Below are 25,407 nucleotides of genomic sequence, written 5' to 3'. Positions count from 1 at the left end.
AGTAGTTCATTGGGAGGGTTTTTTGTTTTTGGTAAATAAATAATTTATTTAATACAAATAAATATATGTTAATATTCATTTAAATATTTAATATTTAAATATAAATAAATATATAAATGTAAATAATTTATATAATAAATAAGTGAGCTCAGTTGCCATTTTCATTATATTGCCTCATTGTATCCATGAACAATTAATATTTATCTATTTAGATCATCTTTGTATAAAGAGTTTTCTGTTAATTGCATCTACATTTAATTACTATGTATGTCCGTGCAGGTAAACTCTCAAATATTTTAAATTTTTACACTTATTTTAAATGAAATTTCTCTTATTTTTTTTCTGCTAGATTTTGTTGACAAAATATCAAAACACTGATAGTTTAGGTGGATTTATTTTGTCTTGTGCATTTGCAGAAGATGTTTCAAATAGCTTTTGTTTTTTTAATGATAAACTATTAATATCTTAATATTAATTAATATTTAATAAGCTATTATATCATCTATAAAATGTGATAATTTTTCTTTTTTATTTTATTTACATAATTTCTTTTTTATTCTTACTACTATAGTTAGATTTCTAGAACTATATTAAAAATAATAGTGATAAAGTACATCTTTGCATCACTTGATATTATTGGAAAGGCTTCTATAATATACTCATTAGATATGATGCTAGCTATTGGTTTTAGAGAAATACTATTAATTCTTTCTAGTTTTTTTAATAAAATTACTAGATATTATGAAAAGCTTTCTGCAGCTATTAATGAAATCATATATTTTTTGTTGTTCTGTCAATGTTATAGGGTCAATTCTTTTAATAGTTTTTCCTAACATGAAGCCATCTTAGTATATTATCTTAATATAAATCCATCCTGGGTGCAGCGCAGTTGCTATAGTTTATTTGATAAAATTTTACTTAAATTTTCCTCTGAGAATTACTAAGGATATTAGTCAATAGCTTTCTTTTTTTTGTTTTGACGCATCCTAATATAGGGAGCAAAACTATATATCTACCATAGGAAAACATTAAAAGGACCCAATTCCCCTACTTTTAAACCAGTTATGTAGTATTAAAATTACTTTTTCTTTAAATGTTTAATGAGATTCACTTGTAGCTCCATCTGTTTTAAAGTTTTTTCTTCCCTTTGGGAATTCATTTACATTTTGTTAAATATCTTTTTCTAAGAGAGGGCTATTTAAGTATTCTATTTCATGTTCTGTTCATCTGGGCAACTTATATTTTTATAAATAATTATCATGTATCATATTATTTAGATTGTCAGATTTATTGGCATATAGTTGGGTAAAATAATATTATTTTTATTGATTATGAAATCAATTTTTTTCATTTTTCCTACTGATAACTTGGTTTTCTTCTTTTTAAAATTCAAGTTAAATAATGGCTTCTCTAATTTTCAAAAACAACTTATTCAAATTTTTTGTTTTGATTTTGTAAATATTTTCTTTAATTTTCTGTATTATTATCTTTAATTTGAACTTTTAAGTTTCATACCCAATTGATTGATTTGTTCCTTCTTTTATTGATAAAAGTGTAAACAGATATATTTTTAAATTAAATATTGCTTTAGCTGCATCCCCAAAATTTTGGTGTATTGTCTCATAATTGCCATTATCCTTAATGAAATTAAAGTTCTTTTGTATTGATCTTTGACTCACCCATTCATTAAGATTGTTATTTACTCTTCAACTCATTTTGATCTTTGCTTCAAATCCCCTTTGATGGACATAATTTTATTGCATTTTGATGAATAAAGCATTAATTTTGTATCTATTATATAGCAACATCATATTTCTATAATATATTCATTTAGAATATAGGAAAATGTGGCTCCTAAGTTACATGTGGTTTATTTTTCTGTTGTTTGGGGAAGTTTATTTTAGAGGGGAAAAAAGTGATGAATTCGATCACCATCACTTCAAACCTTCCAATTTTAAATAACTTTTTAAAAAATAAATAGTCAGATTGATCTCTCTCTGCCTGACTTTACATTATTACTTTTTTTTAGATAATTTCTGGCCTCTTTGTGGTTAAAACAAAATCCAATTTACCAAAAACACTTTGTTATGAAAAAAATGATTACATTTAAGACTGTGGATAAAAAGGCTACAGTTAGGAAAGGAGTTCTTGCCTCAGGATTTCCTTTATAGGAAAGTTTTTAAGTAGGTAGTTGCCCTAGTGAAATCAGAACTTCTGCAACCAGATGTTATAGGAACTCAATCCAATTTCTTCTGTTGATGATTGCCACAGAGCTGCCAGGATTGCTTTTCCTTTATGACTCTAATCTTTCCTTTCTATTTCTGGCAATCAGAATCTGATTCTGGTTCTGAGTTAGCACCTTCTGTTTATTCCTTAGGACATAAACACTTCTCCCAGGGTTTTGATTAGTCCAAAGAAGTGCAAGCCACATAAATTTTAACTAATTGATTCAAACACTGAAATACTCTTACCTAACAAAGGTAATTCCTTTTATTCATGTGGGATAACCATTAGAGACATATCCTGAAATTATTTTATTTGTTCTTGTTGTCTAGGCGCTAAGCTCAGTTGTTTCTTTGGTACTGAAGGAATATTCTCTGATCAGACTTGCAATTATCCTTGCTACTGATATATATATATATATATATATATATATATATATATATACACATATATATATATATATATATGTATGTATGTATATATGTGTATATATATATACACATATACATATATATACACACACACACACATATATATACACACACAGATATGCAGATATGCACCCTGAGTCTCCTACTTATTTCTTATTCCTGAAGAAAAAGCCAGCCTTAACACTGAATTTACTGTCTAAATTTTATATAACTATATGCTTTCAAAAATAAGAATGCCAAATTTTTCTTTAAATATTCTGCTTATCAAAAAAGCCACATGAAGAAATATAATTGGTGATCTAATTACTCAAGAGAAATTATGTTTGTTCTCAGTAAACAATATTGCTTATAGTTTTTAATTGTTGTCAAGCTATGCTTGTTTAACAATCATGTCTGTTCTCTCCTTGCAATAAAAGGATGCTTATTAAATGTTCATTGTTATGCCTTAAAAGAACAAAACTTTTATGGCCTAGAAGTTGAGTTACTAAACTTGCACCAGTAAAGGTCCCTCTGCTATAGATTTTCTATGTCATGTCAGCAATATAGAACAGGTTTTAACCCAGAAAAAATACTATAGAATCTAGCAAATGTATTCTTTAACAGAATAAGTTTAAGAAAAAATACAAATGGAAGGCTAGGGTAAGTCAGAGTCCAACCATTCTGTCTGTCATAGCTCCTGCTCAAGAACCCTTAATAAAACACAGTTACATATACCTCTTGTTTCCATTCAGAAGAATGTCATCTCTTATAATCTTAAAGAAAAAAAGTGCTCTTTTCTTCTGCTGCTGCCATGAGAAAACAGCTACTTCTTTCTCTCTTTTCTCCTCATTTTATTCAAGTTTCAAAAATTCCAGGGGAGCATTGAATGGAAAAAAAAATCCATCTTGTTCTTACAGCCCATAACAAGGTGTTACATCATTTTCATTCTCTCATCCTAATCTGAAAGAAACTACAAATTCTACAATATTTTGAAGTTTTTTTTTTTTTTCAGGAATAGTTACAGTTTACATTAGTAAATAATGTAATAATAAATAACTCATCTTTCAGCTTGGGATTTCTTTTCTCATGTTTTACTTCTCAGATAATTTTATACCTATACTTTCTTTTTAAAAACTTCAACAAAAAGTTCTGTTCTTTCTTGAAAACAAATGCTTTCTTTTCCATATTTATAAATGCTGAATTCCCTTACACATTCAACAAAATTTTCATTTACAAAAATTAATAAGGCTAAGCTTTTATTTTTGTTTCCTTTTGTTGTATGCAAACAAAGTCACATTTGTTCCTGTAGGAGTTCTACTACAAATAATAGGAGAATCATGCAACTATTTTATTAGAAATATTTCAATGTAAAAAACAAAAATAATAAGATCCTGTATGTGCAAAACTATTTATAGCAGCTCTTTTAATAGTGGTAAAGTATTAAAATTGAGGAAATATCCATCAATTGAGGGATGGTTAAGGAAGTTGTTTTATATTACTTATATAATAATATAAATATATTATATAATGATAATTTAATATTATAAATAATATAATAATAAGATTAATGACTTAACTTATATATTGAATAGTATTGCACTATAAAAACAATAAGCAAGATGTTCTCAAAAAACCTGTAGAAACTTCATAAACTAGCATACAGCAAAATGACAATATTGTCTTTACAATATTGCATGATGATCTACTGTGAATGACTTAGCTATTCTCAGCAATACAATGATTCAGTACAATTCCAAAGGATTAAAAATGCTAACCATCTCAGGAGAAAGAACCAATGGAGTCTGAATATAAGATCAAAGTATACTTTTTGTTTACTTTACTTTTCTTGTTTGTATATTTTTGGGGTTTCTTTTATTTTTTTAAACATCATGCTTAATATGGAAATAAGTTTTGCATGACTGAACGTATAACATACTCTTTCCATGCCATGGGGGATAGGGGCACAATGCCCCGACAATCTAAAAAACTTTGTATAAAATGTTTTGACTCTCTCTTCATACCAGAAAGCAAGCCTGAATCTTTCTTTTTCTTTTAGAGGTGATTATATGGTATTGTAAACTTTGGGGTGATATTAAACAATCATATACATATATATAGTATTTCTGAGTTTCCAAACTTTTTTAATGTCCTGTGCTGGTCTTCATACGTTATCTGTAGCTTCAGCAAAATTTCCCCAAAATTCTCATTTAATTTCTTTAAAAAAATTTTTTGGTAGTATCTTATTTTCCTCCAATTAAATGTCAAGACAATTTTTAGCATTCATTTTTTACAAGATTTTGAATTTCAGATTTTTCTCCCTCCTTCCCTTTCCCTCTTCTTAAAAATGGTAGACAATTTGATACAGATTATACATATGCTATCAACATATTTCCATATTAGTCACAGTTGTAAAAGAAGAAACTGATCCAAAGGAGGAAAAAAAACCACATTAAAAAGAATAAAGTAAGTAAAATAAGTATGCTACAATCTGTATGCAGGGTCTATTAGTTCTTTATCTAGATGTTGATCACTGCATTGCTGAGAGGAGCATAGTCATTCATAGTTAATCATCACATAGTGTTGCTGATTCTGTTCATTTCACTTTGCATCAGTTCATTCAAGTTTTTCTGAAATCTGCTTGTTCATCATTTCTCATTGTACAATGGTAGTCCACCACATTCATATAACACAGTTTTTTCAGTCACTGCCCAATTGATGGGCGTCTCCTTAATTTCTAATATTTTGCTGCCACATAAAAGGCTTTTTAAAATATTCGTGCACATGTAGTTCCTTTTCCCTTTTTAAATAAACACTTTAGGATAAGACCTAGAAAGAAGAGTTACTGCTGAATCAATGAATATTCAGAGTTTGGTTGCCTTTTGGGCATAGTTCCAAATTGCTCTCTAAAATGATTGGATCTGTTCATAGCTCTAACATGGATGCATTAGTTTATTTTCAACATTTATCATTTTCCTTTTTATTTATTTTTTGTCATATTATCCAATCTGACAGGTATGAAAGGGATGATAGCCAATTTGAGGTGATTTGCATTTCTCTAATCAAAAGAGATTTAGAGTATTTCTTCATATGCCTATAGATAGCTTTGATATCTTCCTCTGAAAACTGCTTGTTTATATCCTTTGACAATATATCGATTGAGGAGTGATTTATTTTCTTTTAAATTTGGAATTAATTCTCTGCATGTTTGATAAATTAGGCCTATATTAGAGACTTGCTATAAATATTGTTTCCCAGATTTCTGTTTTCCTCCTACTCTAAATTTCACTGGTTTTGTTTGTGCAAACAATTTTAATTTAATATAATAAAATTTATCTATTTTACATTTTGTAATTCCCTCTATCTCTTGTTTGGTGATAAACCTGTATTTCACTCAATCTCTCTTTTAAAAATGTGAATATTTCAACATTTGGTGCATATATGTTTAGTATAGATGTTACTTCATTGTCTATATACCTATTAGTAAGATGTAATTTCCTTTCTTATCTTTTAATTAGATGTATTTTTGCTTTTTCTTTGTCTGAGATCAGGATTGCTTTTTTTTTTAAACTTCAGATGAATCATAAGAAGTTCTGCTCCAGTCCCCTATCTTTACTTTATATGTGTCTTTGTGTTTCAAATGTGTTTTTTGTAAACAACATATTTTAGGATCCACTCCACATCCATTTCATTTTTATGAGAGATTTCATTCCATTCACATTCACAGCTATAATCACTATGTATTTTCCCCTTCATCCTATTTTCCTTCTGTTTGTCTTCTCTCCTTTCACCAATTCCTTCCACAACAGTGTTTTGTTTCTGTCTATTGCCTCTCCCTCTGGTTTGCCTTTTCTTCTGTCAGTTTTCCCTACCCCTTCTTTTTATTAATCTCCTTTCTTCCCACTTATCTAACTAGTAAAATAGATGTCTCTGTTCAACTCTTTGAGCCAATACTGATGGGCGCAAGATTCAAATGTTGCCCATGGCTTATAGTCCCATCTTTCCCTCAATTGTAACAGATCTTTATCAACCTTTCAATATAAATAATTTAGCCCATTTTACTTCTCCCTTCCTTCTGCACCCAGTATACTTCTCTTTCTCATTCTTTAGTTGTTTTTTAATATTATTTCCTCAAATTCACCTTACACTTATACTCTCTATGTATATTCCTTCTAGCTGTATTAGTAGTGGTACGTTTTTTTTAAGAATTATAAATACTGGGGCAGCTAGGTGGTGCAGTGGATAGATCATCAGCCCTGTAGTCAGGAGGACCTGAATTCAAATCTGGACTCAGATACTTAACACTTTCTAGCTGTGTGACCTTAGGCAAGTCACTTAAACTTAATTGCTTCAGGAAAAAAATATACAGAATTATAAGAAATCATTTCCCCATATAGGTATGTAAATAGTTCAGCTCCATTGAATCCCTTATGCTTTCTTTTGCTTTTCTTTTCCTTTTTTTTTTTTTTTTAACTTTTTAAGGTTTCTCTTGGATCTTGATATTGGATATCAAAGTTTTTATTCAATTTTGATCTTCTCCTTATGACAGCTTTAAATCCTTTTATTTCATTGAATGATCTTTTCCCTCCCTTGGAGTATTACACTTAATTTAGCCAGGTAAGCGGTCTTGATTGTAGTCCTAGGTCCTTTGCCTTCTGGTATTATCATGTTCCATGATGTCTGACCCTTTGATGTTGCAGCTACTACATCCTGTGTAATCCTAATTTTGTGCTTTGTGGAATATCATTTTCCATGGCCTTAGTCCTTTAATGTGGTGCTAAGTCCTGTGTAATTCTGATGATGTCTCTCCCAAATATGAATTGTTTTTGTTTTTGTTTTCTGGCCATTTCCAGTGCTTTTTCCTTGATTTTATAATTCTATTATTTTGGCTCTGATGTTCCTTAGAGTTCTTGTTTTGGCAGCTCTTTCCTTCAATGCTTATTTTGTTCTCTGATTCCAGAATATTAGGTCAGTTTTCTTTGATAATTTCTTGAAAGATGCTGTCTAGTTCCTCTTTTTGATTATTATAAATCCAATTCAAACTTTTAAGATGTGGTTTTCCCCAGTTAACTTTTGTATTTCCTTTGACATCTGGGCAATTGTTTCTTTTAGGAAGTTATTTTCTTCAGGGGATTTTTGTACATCCTTTTCCATCAGGCCAATTTTATTTTTTAAGCAGTTCTCTTCTTTTTCCAAGCTGTTGACTCTTTTTTCATAATTCTCTGGCATCATTCTGTTCCCAACTTTTCTTCTGCCTTTATTATATAATTTTTAGGCTCCTTTTTGAGATCTTCATGAGTTCTTTCTGGGTTTGAGACCACTTCCCTTTTTACTTTGGGATTTTGCCTATAAATATTTTCACATTGTTGTCCTCTTCTGAGTTTGGGCCTTGAGCTTCCCTGGCCACATAATAACTTTCTATGGTCAGATTTTTTGGGCCTCTCTGCTCTCTCTCAAATTTAAGCTCTGCTTGCAGGGTAGAAGGAATGCTGTTTTAAACTTCTTGTGCCAGTGGCTTTAGGCCCTGCCTGTTTACTTGGTGCTGCATTGATGTTACCCTGAAGCCCATAGAGGACCTTTGCATCTGGGGCTGCACTAAGAGTGATGGGAATAGGGTGATTAGTGCTGCTGGAGGCCATAGGGGTGTGGCAGTTTACTTGGTCCTGAGCTGAGGTCCTGGTGGTATCTTGCATTGCTGAGGTCAGTGGGGCTGTCCTGAAGCATGTGGTGCTCTGGCTTCTGAAAAATGCTGTTTGCCCTGGACTATGCTGAAACCAGTGGAGGTCTGGCCCCTGGAGGATGTTTCTTTGCCCCAGGCTACACTGACACTGTTGGTTCTTGGAGCTGGAATCTTCCATTTCCCTTGACTATGCTAAGCCATGTGGAGTATCCTGTTGTTGGTGTTTGCATGTCCCACAGCATGGACTCAGGATCTCCCATTAGTTTTCTGAGAGGGTATTACTGCTGGCTTATTGGGATGCTTTCTGGATTGTACTCCTCTTTTGCCCAAGTGAGATAGACCTTTCTTGCAGATCATCTAAGTTTCTTGGCCTAAAAAACTGCTTCACCCCATCTTTTTGCTGGTTCTGCTATTCTAGGAGTCATTTGGGGCCACTATTTTATGGTTGTTTTATGGTTTATGGTTGGGAAAGTTATAGCATTATATTACTCCATCATCTTGGCTTCCACAAGTCTGATCCTAGTATTTTAGCCAGAAACCCTGGAAACTAATTTTCTCCTCTGGCTCTGTGCAAATTCAGTGCTCCCTTTAATTTCCTATGCTGACCCAGCCATGATGAGGAAAGTCATGATGTGGAAGGGAAAATTGTATAAATTATATATCTAATTATTTGCCTTCTCAATGAGGAGAGAGAGAGAGAGAGGGAGAGAGGGAGAAGGAGAGACAGAGGGAGAGGGGGAGGGGAAGGGAGAGGGGGAGGGGAAGGGGGAGGGGAGGGGAGGAGGAGAGGGAGGGGGGAAAGGGGAAGGGGGAGGGGAGGGGGGAAAGGGGAAGGGGGAGGGGAGGGGAGGGGAGGAGGGAAAGGGAGGGGGAGGGGAGGGGTATGAGGAGGAGGAGGGGGAGAGGAAGGGGGAGGGGGAGAGGGAGGAGATGGCTCAGTGGATAGAGCACCAGCCTTGAAGTCAAGAGGACCTGAGTTCAAATCCAGCCTCAGACACTTAACAATTGCTGGTTGTATGACCATGGGCAAGTCACTTAACCCCAATTGCCTCAGCAAAAAGCAGTGGGTAGAGCAAGGGGCAAAAAGAAGAAGAGAAACAAACAGCTAGCAGAGAAAGTGGGGCCTGAGCTCTCCTCCCTTTCCTTTTTCACTCCACTGCCTCCACCCACCAGAATCGTCATTTCCTATACAACACATCAGGACTTGCACAAAGAGTAGGCGGGGGCTATTCTTTCTCCAAGCTTATATATTAATAGAGTATGATCCAATTACTATCTAGCCTCATGTGCTTGGGACCTCAGTGCATCAACTCAAGCTTCAGCCCATTACAGGTTTTCAGATTATAACTATGATGTTCCAGTAGGTTTTCTAGGTAGGATCTCTTTCAGGTGGTTATTGCTAGATTTTTTCTATTTCTACTCTTCCCTCTGGTTCAAATACTTTAGGACAATTTTCTTTAATTATTTCTTGTATTATTATATCAAGAGTCTTTCTTTTTGGCCGTACTTTTCATGTAGTCCTTATGTTTTCCTTATTCTTATGTTTGCTCTTCTTGATCTGTTCTCCAGATCTGTCTTTTTTCATGAGATGTTTCATATTCTACTCTTTTTTTAATTCTTTATTCTTTTATTATTTCTTAGTTTCTTACAATTTTTCTGGCTTCCCTTTGCCCAATTCTACTTATCAAGGAATCATTTTTCCCCCTTAAAATTCGGTATCTCCTTATCTAGTTAGTTGACTTTCTTTACATAATCTTCTTATTTTTCATGGACTTTTTTTTTATTATTAATTTTTTCTTCAATGTCTCTCATTTGATTTTAAAGTCTTTAAATTCTATAAATTTAGAGGAGTCAGGTGACCATTTGATGTTTCTCTTTGGGGGAGGAGGCACTTTTAATTTCTATATCCTCTTCTGAAGATGAAATTTGGTCTTCTCTATCCCCAAAGTAACTTTCTATGGTTGGGTTCTTTCTCCTTTGCCTGCTCATTTAATAGTCACTCCTAATCATGGGTTTTGGGGGGATGGTGTCTCTGGCATCAGATCCTCCTTCAGTTCTTCTCTTTGGCATGGGACCCAAAACCAAGAACTCTGCCTTCTCCTAATGTCTGGCAACTAGAAGGATTCCTACCCCACTTGTTCTATACTCACTTGGTATGTTCTGGTTCCTTCTCACACAGAGTTGTGTCTGTAAAGGCCCATACAACTGGGCCTGGTATTCCTTATTAGCCGAAGTTTCCTCACTTTTTCCCAACTCAGACTCCTGACTCCCTACAGTATCTGGGAGGTGAAAATTCCTGTGGCTAGGGTCAAGGCTACTTTTCAGCTCTGCTAACCCCTGGGCTCACAGCTTGCTGTTTTGGCAAAACTAGCCTGAAATGTGTTTATACTTCAGTTGGGTCAAACCTTTACTTGGTATCTTTCTTCAGATCTTCTCTGGTTGCCCCAGGAAGATCACTGTTTTTTTCCAATTCTTATTTGTTTTTACTACTGCTACATTTGCTTTGAGGTACAATCTTGTCTGTGGGGGAAATTTGGAGAGCTTAGAATTTTCTGACCTACTCACCATCTTTCCAGAATTCTCCTCCCCCCTTATATTTAATGATTTAACATTTCCCCCCATTTACATGTAAAAACTATTTTTAACATTTATTTTGTAAAATTGTGAGTTATACACTCTCTCTCTCTCTCTCTCTCTCTCTCTCTCTCTCTCTCTCTCTCTCCCCCCCTCTCTCTCCCTTCTCCTTTCTCTTTCTCTCTCTCTCTCTTCTCTCTCTCTCTCTCTCTCTCTCTCTCTCTCTCTCTCTCTTTCCTCATTGAGGAGGCAAATAATTAGATATATAATTTATACAATTTTCCCTTCCACATCATGACTTTCCTCATCTCTCATCGCATATTTAAAATCAGCTGGAGTCAGGAACTCAGGTTAAGGGAAAAATCTTCAGTCTTTATTCAAGTGAAGAGGTGAAAAAAGATTGTGATAGCAATATGGGCAAGAAAGATTGCTATAGCAATATGGGCAGCTGCAACAGGAAGCCAGCTAGCAGAGCAAGTGAGGGCTGAGCTCTCCTCCCTTTCCTTTTTCACTCCACTGCCTCCACCCACCAGAATCGTCATTTCCTATACAACACATCAGGACTTGCACAAAGAGTAGGCGGGGGCCATTCTTTCTCCAAGCTTATATATTAATAGAGTATGGTCCAATTACTATTTGGCCTCATGTGCTTGGGATCTCAGTGCATCAACTCAAGCCTCAGCCCATTACAAAAACCCCTGGTCAATGAGAAAATATTATGAGTGACAACCAAAAAAAAGGTATTGTAATACAGTGGAGCCACCATCAAAATCACACACATACCCCATCAGTGTCTACATTAAAAGAATACAGATGTTGGAACAATATATTTGGTAAAGAAAAAAAATTAGGGTTTTGGTCAAAAATATGCCCAGCAACTTTAAGAATAATCCTGAATGAAAAAAACAATGGACATTCAATGAATTGTCAGACTCTCAGGATGTTATTGCAAAAAGACCTGAATTAAGAGAAAACTTGACATACAAGGTCTAGGAGAAATATCAGGTAAACATTAAAGACTAATTTCAAGGGACTTAATAAGAACAAACTGTTTATGCTTTATATGTGGAAATATAAATTATATGATTTTTATTAGTAGGTAAGTAGCTCAAAAGAAAAGTTGGGGTAGAGCTGAATATGGTGAGATTCGAAAAAGCAAAATTGTATGGGAAAAGGTAAAAAGGGAAAATTAGATTATATGAATGAGGTGCAAGAGAAAGAACTGTCATAGAAGAATTAGATGGGGGAGAAGTGAAAAAGGGCTGGTAGTTCTGCAATCCTACTCATATCAGAAGTGGATTAAAGAGAGAACAATGCACATACACACACACACACACACACACACACACACACACACACATACACACACATCTAGAAGGGTATAAAAGTTTTTAAAATATATTAAAAAATAACAAGGTGAGGGAATGAAGGAAGAAGTATAGAAGGGTGTGTAGATTAATGGAAATTGGATAAGGTATGTAGTTTAATAGGAATGTGATAAAGATAGAGGGAAAGCATGGGGAGAAAAAAAAAGAGAGGGATCATTGTAGGGGAGGTAGGATAAATAATAGCAAGCAAGGTAGTGAGTAGAAGTAAAGTAGAGAAGTCAACAGGGACAGGAAATAATAGATATACACAAACATAATCATAATCATAATCATGATCAGGAATAGAATTTATTAGCAAAAAAAAGCAGGGATAGTACAAAGTTAAAGTTAAAATATATTTATACATGTCAGTCATGTTAATCAATTTTGTTTTAGATCATTTAAAATGACTAGATAGTAAAAGGATAGAATATTTCTGTAGTGTAGAAAATGATGAATTAGTGGATTTAGAAAAATAAAGAATTTAACCCAAGAAGGATGTTATCCACCTTCAGAGAAATGGAGGATAGAGTACAACCTTACACATATGTCTATGAATCTATATCAGTATATAAGTTTATGATTATAGATATCTATATATAAGTAGGTATAATGTGAGTGTATATGCACATGCATATGTATGTATATTGTATGTATACACATATATGTAAAAGCGCTTGTATATATGTGTATATGTGTCTATCTATCTATCTATCTATCTCTGCACTTAACTGTAGCCTTGGGTAATGTGGGGGGAAGGAAGAAAGAGGGGGCAAAGAGGAAAAAAGGAAAAAAGTACAAAGTGAACAGCCAAAAGCAAAAGAAAAGCTACAAGAAGGCAAAGAAAATATGGACAGTTCTGAATATAATGTATAGCACTTAATATATATGCTCTTTTGAAATGGAAAATTATTGTATCATATTTTGAATCCTCTCTTATGTTCTTCTATGAACACGACAGGTTTTTTTTTCCTATTTTTTTCTTTTTCTCTTTCATATTTAAGTTTCAAATAAATAAATTCATTATAAAATATGTCTCCATGGCATGTTAATGTGTTAAGGCAAACTCAACTTTTTGTTCCACAACTTATTAACATTATGTCCTTAGACAAATCACAAAAACTGTATTAGCCCATTTTATTATGTTTGAAATGGAGATAATAATATTGTTTGCAATGAGGAAAGGATTTCATTGATTGTAAAGCAGTATATAAATATGAATTGTTATTCGTTTTTATAAAAAAAACTGATATAATTTCAATGTTTAATTCTACAGTCATATTAATTGTATATTAAATCATATCTTCAAATGTGAAAAATACCTATTACAAATAGGTTAGTAATAAATTAATAAATAAATGCTCAATTAACCTATTCGACTTTCAACCTACCTCAGCCACATCCAAAGCATTCAAGATCCGCATATCCTTCTCATCATTTTTTATTCTTTGTAAGGTTCTCCACAGTACATTTCTTAGCCCATCTTGCGTCTCATCTCCATAGAGTTCTCTGATCATTTTCACCAGATTGTATATTAAGCCATAGTAAACAGTCCAGATCAATTGACAACCTATTTTTAAAAATCCAGAAATTTCTATGTAAGTATCATCTTAGCTATTTAAAAAAATATTTAATTGAGGGGGGAAATAAACAAATAAGTTTACTACAAAACTTCTATAGAGTTTGCAAAATCTTTAATAATTATCTGTAGTTTTTAAAAGTATAAATAATTAATTTAAAAACGATATAATTCTGCTTTTGTTATACATTGAAATATATGTTTGAAACAGGAGAGAAAGGTTGTGAGAGAACCTACTTCTTTAATCTTCCCCTAATGATGAAAATATCAAAAAGAATCAAAACTGCTAAAAATTCTCAAATTCAATTTAAAATCATTGAAAAGAATAAGAAAATCAAATAAGATCTTTAACAATCAGAAAATATTAAGAAAAGCAGAAGTAAAAATATGTGGAGAAAAATAAATATTTATCCACAATATCAACAGTATCAAAAATAAAGATACAATATTTTTTTACCAAGACACACTGATTTCTACTGGGCTTATACCCCAAAGAGATACTAAAGAAAGGAAAGGGACCTGTATGTGCCAAAATGTTTGTGGCAGCCCTGTTTGTAGTGGCTAGAAGCTGGAAAATGAAAGGATGTCCATCAATTGGAGAATGGTTGAGTAAATTGTGGTATATGAACGTTATAGAATATTATTGTTCTGTAAGGAACGACCAGCAGGATGAATACAGAGAGGACTGGCGAGACTTACATGAACTGATGCTGAGTGAAATGAGCAGAACCAGAAGATCATTATATACCTCAACAATGATACTGTTTGAGGATGTATTCTGATGGAAGTGGACCTCTTTGATAAAGAGAGCCTTAATTGAGCAAAGATGGACAGAAGCAGCTACACCCAAAGAAAGAACACTGGAAATGAATATAAACTGCTTGCATTTATGTTTTTCCTCCCGGGTTATTTATACCTTCTGAATTCAATTCTCCCTGTGCAACATATATTGCATCTAGGATATACTGCAACCCATTCAACATGTAAAGGACTCTTGCCATCTGGGGGAAGTGGTGGAGGGAGGGAGGGGAAAAATCGGAACAGAAATGAATGCAAGGGATAATGCTGTAAAAAATTACCCTGGCATGCGTTCTATCAATAAAAAATTATTAAAAAAAAAAACACAATGGTGACACTAATACAGAAGAAAAAAAAAAGACACACTGAAATTGAATATAAGCATAATGGTATTTTAAGGAAAGCTTAAAAATTAAAACAAATAATTAGCATTTTACATCGGCAAAAATAAAGTATTTAGAGAAAATACTGTTTTGGACTAGTTCTATTCAATAAGGCAACTTCAGAAAATAAGACATAAGAGTTTATTAGCACAACAAAGTAGCAAGTGGCCTGTGATTGCTGCTTTTTATAGAAAGGAGTAAACAAATTCCATATAAAGACAAATGTATTTTGATTGTGGAATTATAAATTAGTGCTACCTCAGCTTCTCTCTCATTACACTATCATAGGAGATGAGATTAATGCACACACACACACACACACACACACACACACACACACACACAGAGGAGTATTTCCAGATTACCATCTCCCACAGGCTATATACAAATGTACTCAGTCTAAACAAGGTTTAAAAAAGAGTTTTTCTGACTGCAAAAGTAGCTGACTTTACACAGCCCATTTGGTGCTCATATTCATGGTATAGCCTCATAATTGGAAGGATATTGTTTTTCTGTCCTTAACTGCATCACCCTTTTCCTTGCTGCTTTTAATTTAAAAATCAGTTCTTTGTACCAAGGGAGGTATTGTAAATGCAAGCAATACACAATCTTTGTGAGAACACTACAAAGCTAAGCAGTTAACCATTCCCATAGGGACCAAAATTCCTTTCTATCTTCCTGGAACTTGTTCCAGGCTTTCCAAATTGAGTTCATGAGTCAAAGTTTTCAAGATCTTAGGTACAGTATCCCTGACCTGTAAGAGCACATAACCCTTCCTTCTCTCTGAGGAAAATCTGGAACCAGCCTGTTTTGCAAAGCCACAGTCCTAAGAGAAAGGACCTTCTACTATATCTATGATTAAATGGCTATATAGTTGAAAAATTCTGTTATTTTATTTAACTGTGTCCAGACTCACATATGAACAATATGATGGGTGAAAAATGTGTTCAGGTTCTCCCACTTAAGGGGAAGTGTAGCAGAAACTGCACACCTGCTCTACAAGTATATACTAGAAGGCAGAGTAGGTGTGACCAGGAACATCCCTTCCACCAAGGATAAAGGGAATTTATAATGGTGACAAGAAAGTCAGCTGGAGACAACAGAATGATCCTCTGCATAAACAGTATGAGCAAAACATGACTGGAGAACTTGCAGTACAAAGCTCTCAAATCAAGAGGAAATGACAAGCAGCTTACAGAATAAGTAACAACTCAGAGAGAACTAATAAAACAAGCAAAGTTACATATAGTGAATAAAAAACCAATATAACTATATTGGTTAACTATAGTTAATCTAACTATAGCTGTAGAAGTGTCAATCTTTTGGTAGCATGCATGATCTTCAGATATATGGCAAGTACTTTCTTATAGCCCTCAATCATCTGTGCAATTTTGTGGAGGCATTTTCTTGAGGTGCCAGGTCACTTGTAGACATCCTCTGAGGAATCCTACTAAGTAGTTTGCTATTAATAAGACAGTCTAATTTTGTAAAACATGACAAAATCTAGTCAGATTGGTTTTTTGGTTCATGTAGTGAAATACTTTATGGATCTAATCCTATTAACAACAGATCTATAAGAAGATAATCAAATTAAGAACCTCAAATTCACCTGAAAGTTCAGAGACTTTTAGTTTTTACATAGTATTTGCTCTTTCTATCTTTACCAAATTCCTGTATATCATATGAACATGCCATCAATGGGCTGTAAAAGTATCCACTTCCATTGTTCACCTTTTCTGATTATGAAATTTTCCATAAAAAGAAATGAGAGATATGTTTATGACATTATCAAAACTGTCCTTTCAAGGGCATGACCTAATATGAAACAAAGCATAAAAGACATACTTTCCCTTAGCTCTGTTTGATTCACTTAAAAACCATAGTTAATAGCCAATTACATAGCAAAAGTCTATATTATTCACAAGGGATTATAACACAGAAATAACCAGATGGAGAATTTTTCCTCTTCAGAAAGAAAATAGCATAATGAGGAAACTAAGTCAAGAGAATTTTAACTTTGCTAATGCAAGATCTTTTCAATTTTTCCAAGTAGAGAAATCCTCCTGTAGTAGTTTTTAGATCACCACTACCTTGGGTGGTGAATTATTTATGATTTAATGACAATTGAGACAACTGCACTGAAAACAAAACTCAGAACAACATCAAATTATAGTATCAATAGATTTTTTTTTATCAAGTAGCAAGATTTAAGTAATTATAGTTTAGTGATGAAATAACTAATTTTTTTATGTAACTATAAAGAGAGCTTCATTTAACATGCCTTTGATCAGTAACAAGTTATAAAAAATAGAAACATTCTATTGGGCTTATACCCCAAAGAGATACTAAAAAAGGGAAAGGGACCTGTATGTGCCAAAATGTTTGTAGCAGCCCTGTTTGTAGTGGCTAGAAACTGGAAAATGAATGGATGCCCATCAATTGGAGAATGGCTGGTAAATTGTGGTATATGAATGTTATGGAATATTATTGCTCTGTAAGGAATGACCAGCAGGATGAATACAGAGAGGCTTGGAGAGACCTACATGGACTGATGCTAAGTGAGATGAGCAGAACCAGGAGATCATTATACACTTCGACAACGATATTGTATGAGGATGTATTCTGATGGAAGTGGATTTCTATGACAAAGAGACTTAACTGAGTTTCAATGGATAAATGATAGACAGAAACAGCTACACCCAAAGAAGGAACACTGGGAAATGAATGCAAACTATTTGCATTTTTGATTTTCTTCCCGGGTTATTTATACCTTCTGAATCCAATTCTCCCTGTGCAGCGGGAGAACTGTTCGGTTCTGCAAATATGTATTGTATCTAGGATATACTGCAACATATTTGACATATATAGGACTGCTTGCCATCTTGGGGGGGGGGGGGGGGGGAGGGAGGGAGGGGAAAAAATGAAACATAAGCGAGTGCAAGGGATAATGTTGTAAAAAAAAAATTATCCTGGCATGGATTCTGTCAATACAAAGTTATTATTAAATAAAATAAAATTTAAAAAAAATAAAAAAATAAAAATAAAAAATAGAAACATAATCACTCAAAAAAACTTTTATTTCAGGTAAATTTAAACTTTCTCAGGTGGGATAATATATGGGATTAGTGCAATATGAGAAACTCTTAAGTATAACAGATCATATCAATAAAAAAGTGAAAAGTCACATAATTATCTCAAAAGATGCAGAAAAAACTTTTGACAAAATCTAACATTCATTCCTACTATAAATCACTTGAAAGCATAGGAATAAATAGAGGTTTTCTTGAAATGATAATTAGTATCTTTTAAAAAAACTGGAGAAAACAATATTTGTAATTAGGGTAAAGCAAAACTTTTTCCTATAAGATCAGGGAGAAGCAAGAAGATTATTATCAATACTATTATTCAATGCTGTACTAGAATTATACTGTACAATGTTGTACCAGCCATAGCAAAAGAAATTGAATGAATAATCATAGGCAATGAGGAAACAAAGCTATCAATCTTTGAAGAGAATATGATAGTATACATAGAGAATCCTAAAAAAATAAACTAAAATTTTAATTGAAACAATTAGTAACTTTAGCAAAATCGCAGTATATAAAATAAGCCTACAAAAACCATCAGTATTTATAGTATTACAAGTGAAACATAGCAAGAAGATATTGTCAACTAGACCACCTCTAACCTCTATGTGTCCAGAGCAGGCTGGAGACAGTAGAGTCAGTAATCAAACAGAAGTTTAATTTCAAAGTGAGAGAAATGGCTTGCAAGCAAGGATATCTTTGACTCCACACCCTCAACTACCCCATAACCAGTGCACTATTGCTTTTCCACACAGGCTATTCCATTGCTATATTCCATATAGACTTCACCTCAAATTAAAATGTAGGGCTTCACCATCCCCATGTTCCAGATCTTTGCTTATATTCTTTTCCTATGATAATTGATCTACATTGTGGCTGATTCCTTTAAGGCTTTCCTCTTCTTTTTAGAGGTTTTCTCATAAAATTTTTGATTTTTGATAAACTATAAAGTTTAAATGTTTAAAGTTTTTAGAGGGTACCTAGTTGATAAAATAATTTCTTCTACTATATATATAGTATATATATAGAAGGGGGGTTGGGAAGCATAATAGAGTTTGGGGAGATGCCATGTGACATGGGGGAAAGGGAAGGGGAAAGACACCGCAATTGTAATGCCAATTGAAGCGGGCTAAGTTTCAAAAGGATTTAGCAGAAAACCAGGAGTAAGAAGATAAATTTATAGGACAAAGTTAGACGGAGCTTCATGTTGCTAAGATAGGTTTGAAGGATGGGCTATTCACTATTGTCTCGGGAATTTGGTTATCACTGACCAACAGATTTTCTATCTGACAGTCAGCAATGCTTGTAGGACTATACTATAGTATTACTAAATCCAGGAAACTTTATAATCAGTGACAGACAGATTGTTAGTACAATGGCATTCTAAAGTAGAGAACCTCAGGATTACTACTATATCTTCCCTAAAGTCTAGGGGAAGAAATAAATAACTATATTATTATATTCTTAAGGCTAGGAGACTAGAATCATTGACAGACAGATTGTTAGAACAATAGTACTCTAAGGACAGGGGACCTCAGGATTACTGTTACATTTCTCCTAGAAACTGTACCCCATCACATCTAGTCCTGGAGAAGCTCATTGATGATTATTCAATATTTTGGGGGTATCTAAAACAAGGTTATTAATATTTTCTCTTCTGTTAATCTGAGGAATTTATTTCACTTAGATTGTCAGTTTTATTAACATATAATTGGGTAAAATAGCTTTTACTAATTGATGTAATTTCATCTTCATTGGTATAATCATCCTTTTAATTTTTATATGGTAATTTTGTTTTAAAAAATTGAATTAATTAATTGTTTATTTTTTCCATAAAACCAACTACTAGTTTTACTTTTTTAGCTCAACTTTTTTTACACTTTCAAATTTATTTCTTCTTTCATTTCCAGGATTTTTACTTTCATATTTGAGGGTTTTTAATTTGTTCTTTTTCTATTTTTTAAAAATTGCATGCCCAATTCATTGAAATGCACTTTTTTTTTTTTTTTAAACTGGTGTACATACATAGAGACATAATATTACTCCTAAGTAATGCTTTGGTTGCTTCTTACAATTTTTGGAATGTTGTTTCATTTGTCTTCAATAATTTTTTCTTTGACCCTCTCATTTTTTAGGATTATATTATTTAGTTTTTTGAGAAATAGATTTATTTTGTTTCCACAGTATGAAAATTAAATTGAAAAAAATGAAACAAATTAGAAAATTAAACTCCATGGTGACAAGGTCATCAAAAGGCTATCAGGAGTAGAGGTTATCTTGCTCAAAAGAATATAAGAATGTAAGCTTCTTGGGGTAGAGATTGGGTTTTGTAATCAGGGGTGGTGAACTGCGATTTGAAAATAATCTTTTGTTCTTTGCCCTTAGCTTTTCCCTTTCTAGAATGGAAGCTCCTTGGGGGCAGGGACTGGATGAGTGGGAAATACCCTCCTCTGTTAAGCATTTGATAGACTTAGTCTTTCTTAACTTTTTTTTTTTTTTTTTTTTAAGAAACTATGCTTTAGAAGCCCCAGCCAATGGGGAAAGGAACCAGGGAACTGGGGGGAGCTCACTAGTTAAGGAATAAAAAAGGAAATGCCCTTTGCCATTGTGTGTGTGTCTCTTTAAAACCATGCTTTGTGTATCAGAGGCTATGCACCCTTTCTCATGAGAAAGAAATAAACTTTTTCCTACATTCAATTCGGACTTCTGATTGTTTTAGTAATCACTTTTATCCCACATAGTTTCTAACTAATTTTGTATCTATATTTCCAGGACCCTTTAATGATTGCAATTTTTATTGCATTGTAGTCTGAAAAGGGTGAATTTAATATTTTTGTTTTTTGGCATTTCTTTGTGAATTTTGTGGCATAACAGACAATCAGTTTTTGTGAAAGTGTCATGTACAGCTGAGAAAGGAGTGAAACTCCTTTCTGTTCTCATTCAGTTTTCTCCAAAGTTCTATCATTTCTAATTTTTCATAAATTCTATTCATCTCTTTAACTTCTTTCTTATCTATTTCATGGTTAGATTTATCTAACTTTAACAGGGGAAATTTAAAGTCTTCTCTAAGTATAGTTTTACTCTTTCTTTTCTTTTTTTTCTAGAAACTCATTTCATTTAAGAATGTTGAGGCTAAGGTATCTGGTGCATGTATAGTTAGTATTTATATTACATCATTGTTTAAGATAATGTTTAGAAAAATGTAGTTTCCCTGATTTTGGCTTTTTAATTAGGTCTAATTTTGCTCTGCTTTGTTTGAAAGCATGATTACTATTCCCTTCTTTCTTACTTCAGCTGAAGCAAATAGATTCTGCTTCAGCCCTTTATTTTAATTCTCTGTGTGTCTTTCTGTTTCAGGTGTTTTTCTTGTAAACAACATATTGTTGGATTCTGATTTCTGATTCATTCTGTTATCAGCTTTTTTTGGGTAATAATTCATCTCATTCAAATTCACAGCTACGATAAAAAAAAACCTATATATTTCCCTTTATCCTATTTTTTTCTATTTATAGTTTTCTGTCTTTTTTATCTTGTTCCTCATCTAAAGTTTGTTTTGCTTCTGACCACTCCCTTCTTTAAGCCAGCACTCTCTTATCATCTTCTCCTTCTTTTCTGTTAATCTCCCTTTCCCCTTTACTTCCATATTTAGTAAGATAAAGAGTTCACTACTCAGCTGAATTATATATATATATATACACATACAAACACTCACACAGATTTAGCTATAGCTATCTGTCTATCTATCTATCTATCTATCTATCCATCCCGCTGAAAAGAGTGAAGTTCAAGTACTGCCAACAACCTCCCACCATTTTGCTCTTCATGCCCTTCCACCTTGTACCAATGTATCCCTCTTGGTCACCCTTTTATTTTTATTTTTAGATCATATCAGCATAATTGATTCACATCTATGCTCTCTATTAATGTAGGCTATGTCAAACTATCCTAATACCAATGAAGTTCCTAGGAGTTAATGTATCATCTTCCCATATGAGAATGCAAATAGTTTAATCTTATTCAGTCCCTCATGATTTTTCTTTCATTATTGCCTTTTTATACTTCTTTTGAGTTTTGTGTTTAAATGTCAGTTTCTAATCTTATATTTCCTGAAATATCCATTTCCTCTCTTCAACTCCCCCCAACAATTATACTCAATTTTAAAGAGTAGATCATTTTTTGGTTGTAATCTTATCTTTTTTACCTTCCCAAAGATTCTAAGACTTCTATTCCTTTAAAGAAGAAGGTGCTAAATGTTGTGTGATCCTGACTCGGGTGCCACAATATTTGAATTTTTTTTCCTACAATATTTGATTTTTTTTTTTTTCTACCTGCTTTCAATATTTTGTCCTTGATTTGGCATTTGGCTATAACATTCCTGGGAGCTTTGTTCTGGGATCTCTTTCAGGAAGAGATTGGTGGATTTTTTAACATCTATTTTTTCCCTTTGGTTTTAATGTGTTGGGGTAATTCTTTAAAATTACTTGAAATACAGTGTCAAGGCTATTTTATTGACCATGGCTTTCAAGCACTCTACTAATCCTTAAATTATCTGTCCTTCATCTTTTTCTGTGCTTTTGTTTACAATTCCACTACAAAATTCAATTTGGTGCATTGTATTAAAATTGCTTGAAAGGGAATGATGGGATAATATGGTTATGTTGCTGCCTCTGCTATCTAGGCTCCTCTTAAAGGGAGGAGTTTAAAGGTGATTAGCATTCTTTACTTCACATTTTGCCTAGAGTCAATCCTGATTCCAGGAATTAGAATTAGATTCATGAAATATCTTAGTTTCTTCCCAATTAGATGTAAAAATGTTTTTTGTTTTTTTTTAAAAAAACGAGTTCCAAATTTTGTCTCTCTACTTCCTATCCAGCCCTCTCATTGGGAAGATAAGCAATTTGATATAAGTTATGCATGTGCAGTAATGCAGAACATATGATAAAAAATCTTGATGCTTTTGCACTACAAGAACTTTAAGAGTCTCATTGTTAAAAAGTTTTTATTTTTAAAAGTTTTGGAAAATTCTACCAAATTCTTTTTAGAATAATAAAACATGATGCAGATATCGCAATTCTTTTTTTTTTCCCTGAGGTATTTGGTGTTAAGTGACTTGCCCAGAGTCACACAGCTAATGAGTGTTTGATCTCAGGTCCTCCTGACTTCAGGGCAGGTGCTCTATCCACTGCACCACCTAGCTTTCCCTACTGCAATTATTTTCAAAAGACTAAACTAGCTATGTCAATGTACATTTTTCAGACAAATACATATAAATTTGCACTTTAAAGAATTAATTGATAAGATTTAAATGCTTGTACTTACAGTTATCTGATATCTGTGAAGAGAAATATGCTAAAAGGTCTAAAAAATTTGCTTCCTTCAATCCCACAGGTTCTATTGACTTTGTATTCTTCTGTTCTAGAAATTTTGAGGCGTTTTCATGTTCATAAAAGCCTATGAAAGCAATTTTCCGTAAGCTGGATGTATTTGCATGCAGACAGATGTCTCCAAGAACAGTTATATACATATAGGCTATAATCCATTCCCATGAAGGGTCATCATCTTTGTTTTCTTCCTAATATGCAAAAAATTCCAAGACATCTTATTTGTAATTTGAGTTGAGATTTTAGCAAATAATTCCTTTTATTTATACATATTTATATATATTAAAAACCATTTTATAATTCTATCTTTAAATTAACTGCAATACTTTGTACAGTTGGTTGGTTGTCCATTTTTGAAGAGGATCAATGTAACACCTTGAGATTGTAAACCTATATCACTTCCTCTGGCCTTTATGTGAATTTTGTTTTGTGTGAGTTCTCTTTTAAATAGTCTTTTAAGCAAACATAGACAAGCTCATAGGAGTTGTACTCTTTGTTGCAGAGTTTGAATGCTTGACAATTTAGCTCAAAAAAAAAGGACCTCAGGGCTTTATTTTACCAGGTGATCTTCATATCTTCCTAAGACAATTTAAATTGAAAAGATCCAGCTCCCTGACTTTGGTTCACTACTCAGGTCTCATAGACATACAACAATGAAGTCAGCACAATGGCTCTGTAGACCTTCAGTCTGGTAGACAGGCTAATATTCCTTCTCTCTCATGCTTTTCTTTAGTCTCTCAAACAATGAACTAACCCTGCAAGTATCAACCTCATTATCAATGTTATGTCCCTAGAAAGTATACTGCCATGGTTAAATTAACTTAGCCACAGCATTTAATTTTTTTTTTTTTCATTTACTGTAACCAATGGTTCCACATATAGATGATGTGGTTCTGGCTCATGGAAACCCAATGTTTTCTTGGTATGACTTAGACCAAAATTAGAACAAGCATCAAAGAATCAATTTATATTTTATTACATGTTGCTCTCAGAGGCTGCATTGGTTGCACAAACATTTGTGAATAAAGAAATCCGATGTTTCTTTTTCAAGTTGAATTATTTATCTTCAGTGCAGTTGCTGACCTTGATGCTCTTTTCATTCTCACTGAAGGTGTCTGACATCATTGCTAAAAATATTATGTAGTGTGGGGAGCAAGTTTACAGGCCTGCTTCATTGTATTGGTGACTGGGAAAGTGTAAAAACATCCAGTATCCAGAACTGTATAAATATGCCATCATAAAGTGACATACAATTCTGATGAACTTTTCCAGGCAACCAAATTTTGCATAATTTTCAATAAGCCCTTACAAATGGTAGTATCCAAGGTCTTGCTCAGATCTTTTTGCTTTTGATGTAGTTAAACATTGTCTTCTCAGAAACAAATGACAATCTTACTGACAAAACCTGTTGAGTCCTTGTTTTTTGGTTAGAAACTTAAAATTTTTGTCAAACTTATCTTGATTATTGCAACTGTTATAGCCCACATAAGCAAATGAACTTCTATTCACCAAATCTCTGAAATCTGCCCACTGCATTTTTCTTCACTGTTTCCAGCTATGTATTGTTTCAGTTTTCCCTCCAAGTTAGCAATGAACTGTTCCCACTTGCACAAGGACTCTAACCTGTTGATATTAAATCTCCTGATAGTTGTCTTGCCTTGGGATTACTGCTTTGTTTGTATGTGAATATTTAGCATAGATGTCTATGATCAATCCATCACTGTGTACCACACATCTGCTTCATCACTCTCACATGCTGTCTCTTCAACTTTCAGTGACAGACCATATATCTAGTTTATAGCACCTATGTTTGCTGTGAGAATCCATCCTTAAAGTTTTATTGCATGTAGGTAAATGGAAAATAGTGCTGGTAAAGAGAAGGTCATGAGATACATAAGTCTTCAGAAGTAAGTGACTATTTGATGCTGC

The 25,407-nt window shown here is 33.2% G+C and overlaps 1 protein-coding gene across 1 annotated transcript in view; it reads right to left on the bottom strand.

The window, feature by feature from the left end:
- TMEM232 (transmembrane protein 232) overlaps nt 1-25,407 on the bottom strand; it is a 157,979-nt gene that overhangs the window by 83,194 nt on the left and 49,378 nt on the right. The window contains exons 10-11 of the mRNA XM_051994752.1: nt 23,417-23,669; nt 13,643-13,821 (exon numbers count right to left, since the gene is read on the bottom strand). Of these exons, the coding sequence (XP_051850712.1) occupies nt 13,643-13,821; nt 23,417-23,669 (432 nt within the window). The remainder of the gene's footprint in view (nt 1-13,642; nt 13,822-23,416; nt 23,670-25,407) is intronic.

This window comes from Antechinus flavipes, chromosome 1, assembly GCF_016432865.1.
Source record: "Antechinus flavipes isolate AdamAnt ecotype Samford, QLD, Australia chromosome 1, AdamAnt_v2, whole genome shotgun sequence".
NCBI lineage: Eukaryota > Metazoa > Chordata > Mammalia > Dasyuromorphia > Dasyuridae > Antechinus > Antechinus flavipes.
The sequence above is the reverse complement of the archived record's forward strand: the minus strand, read 5'-3'. Positions and strand labels throughout refer to the sequence as shown.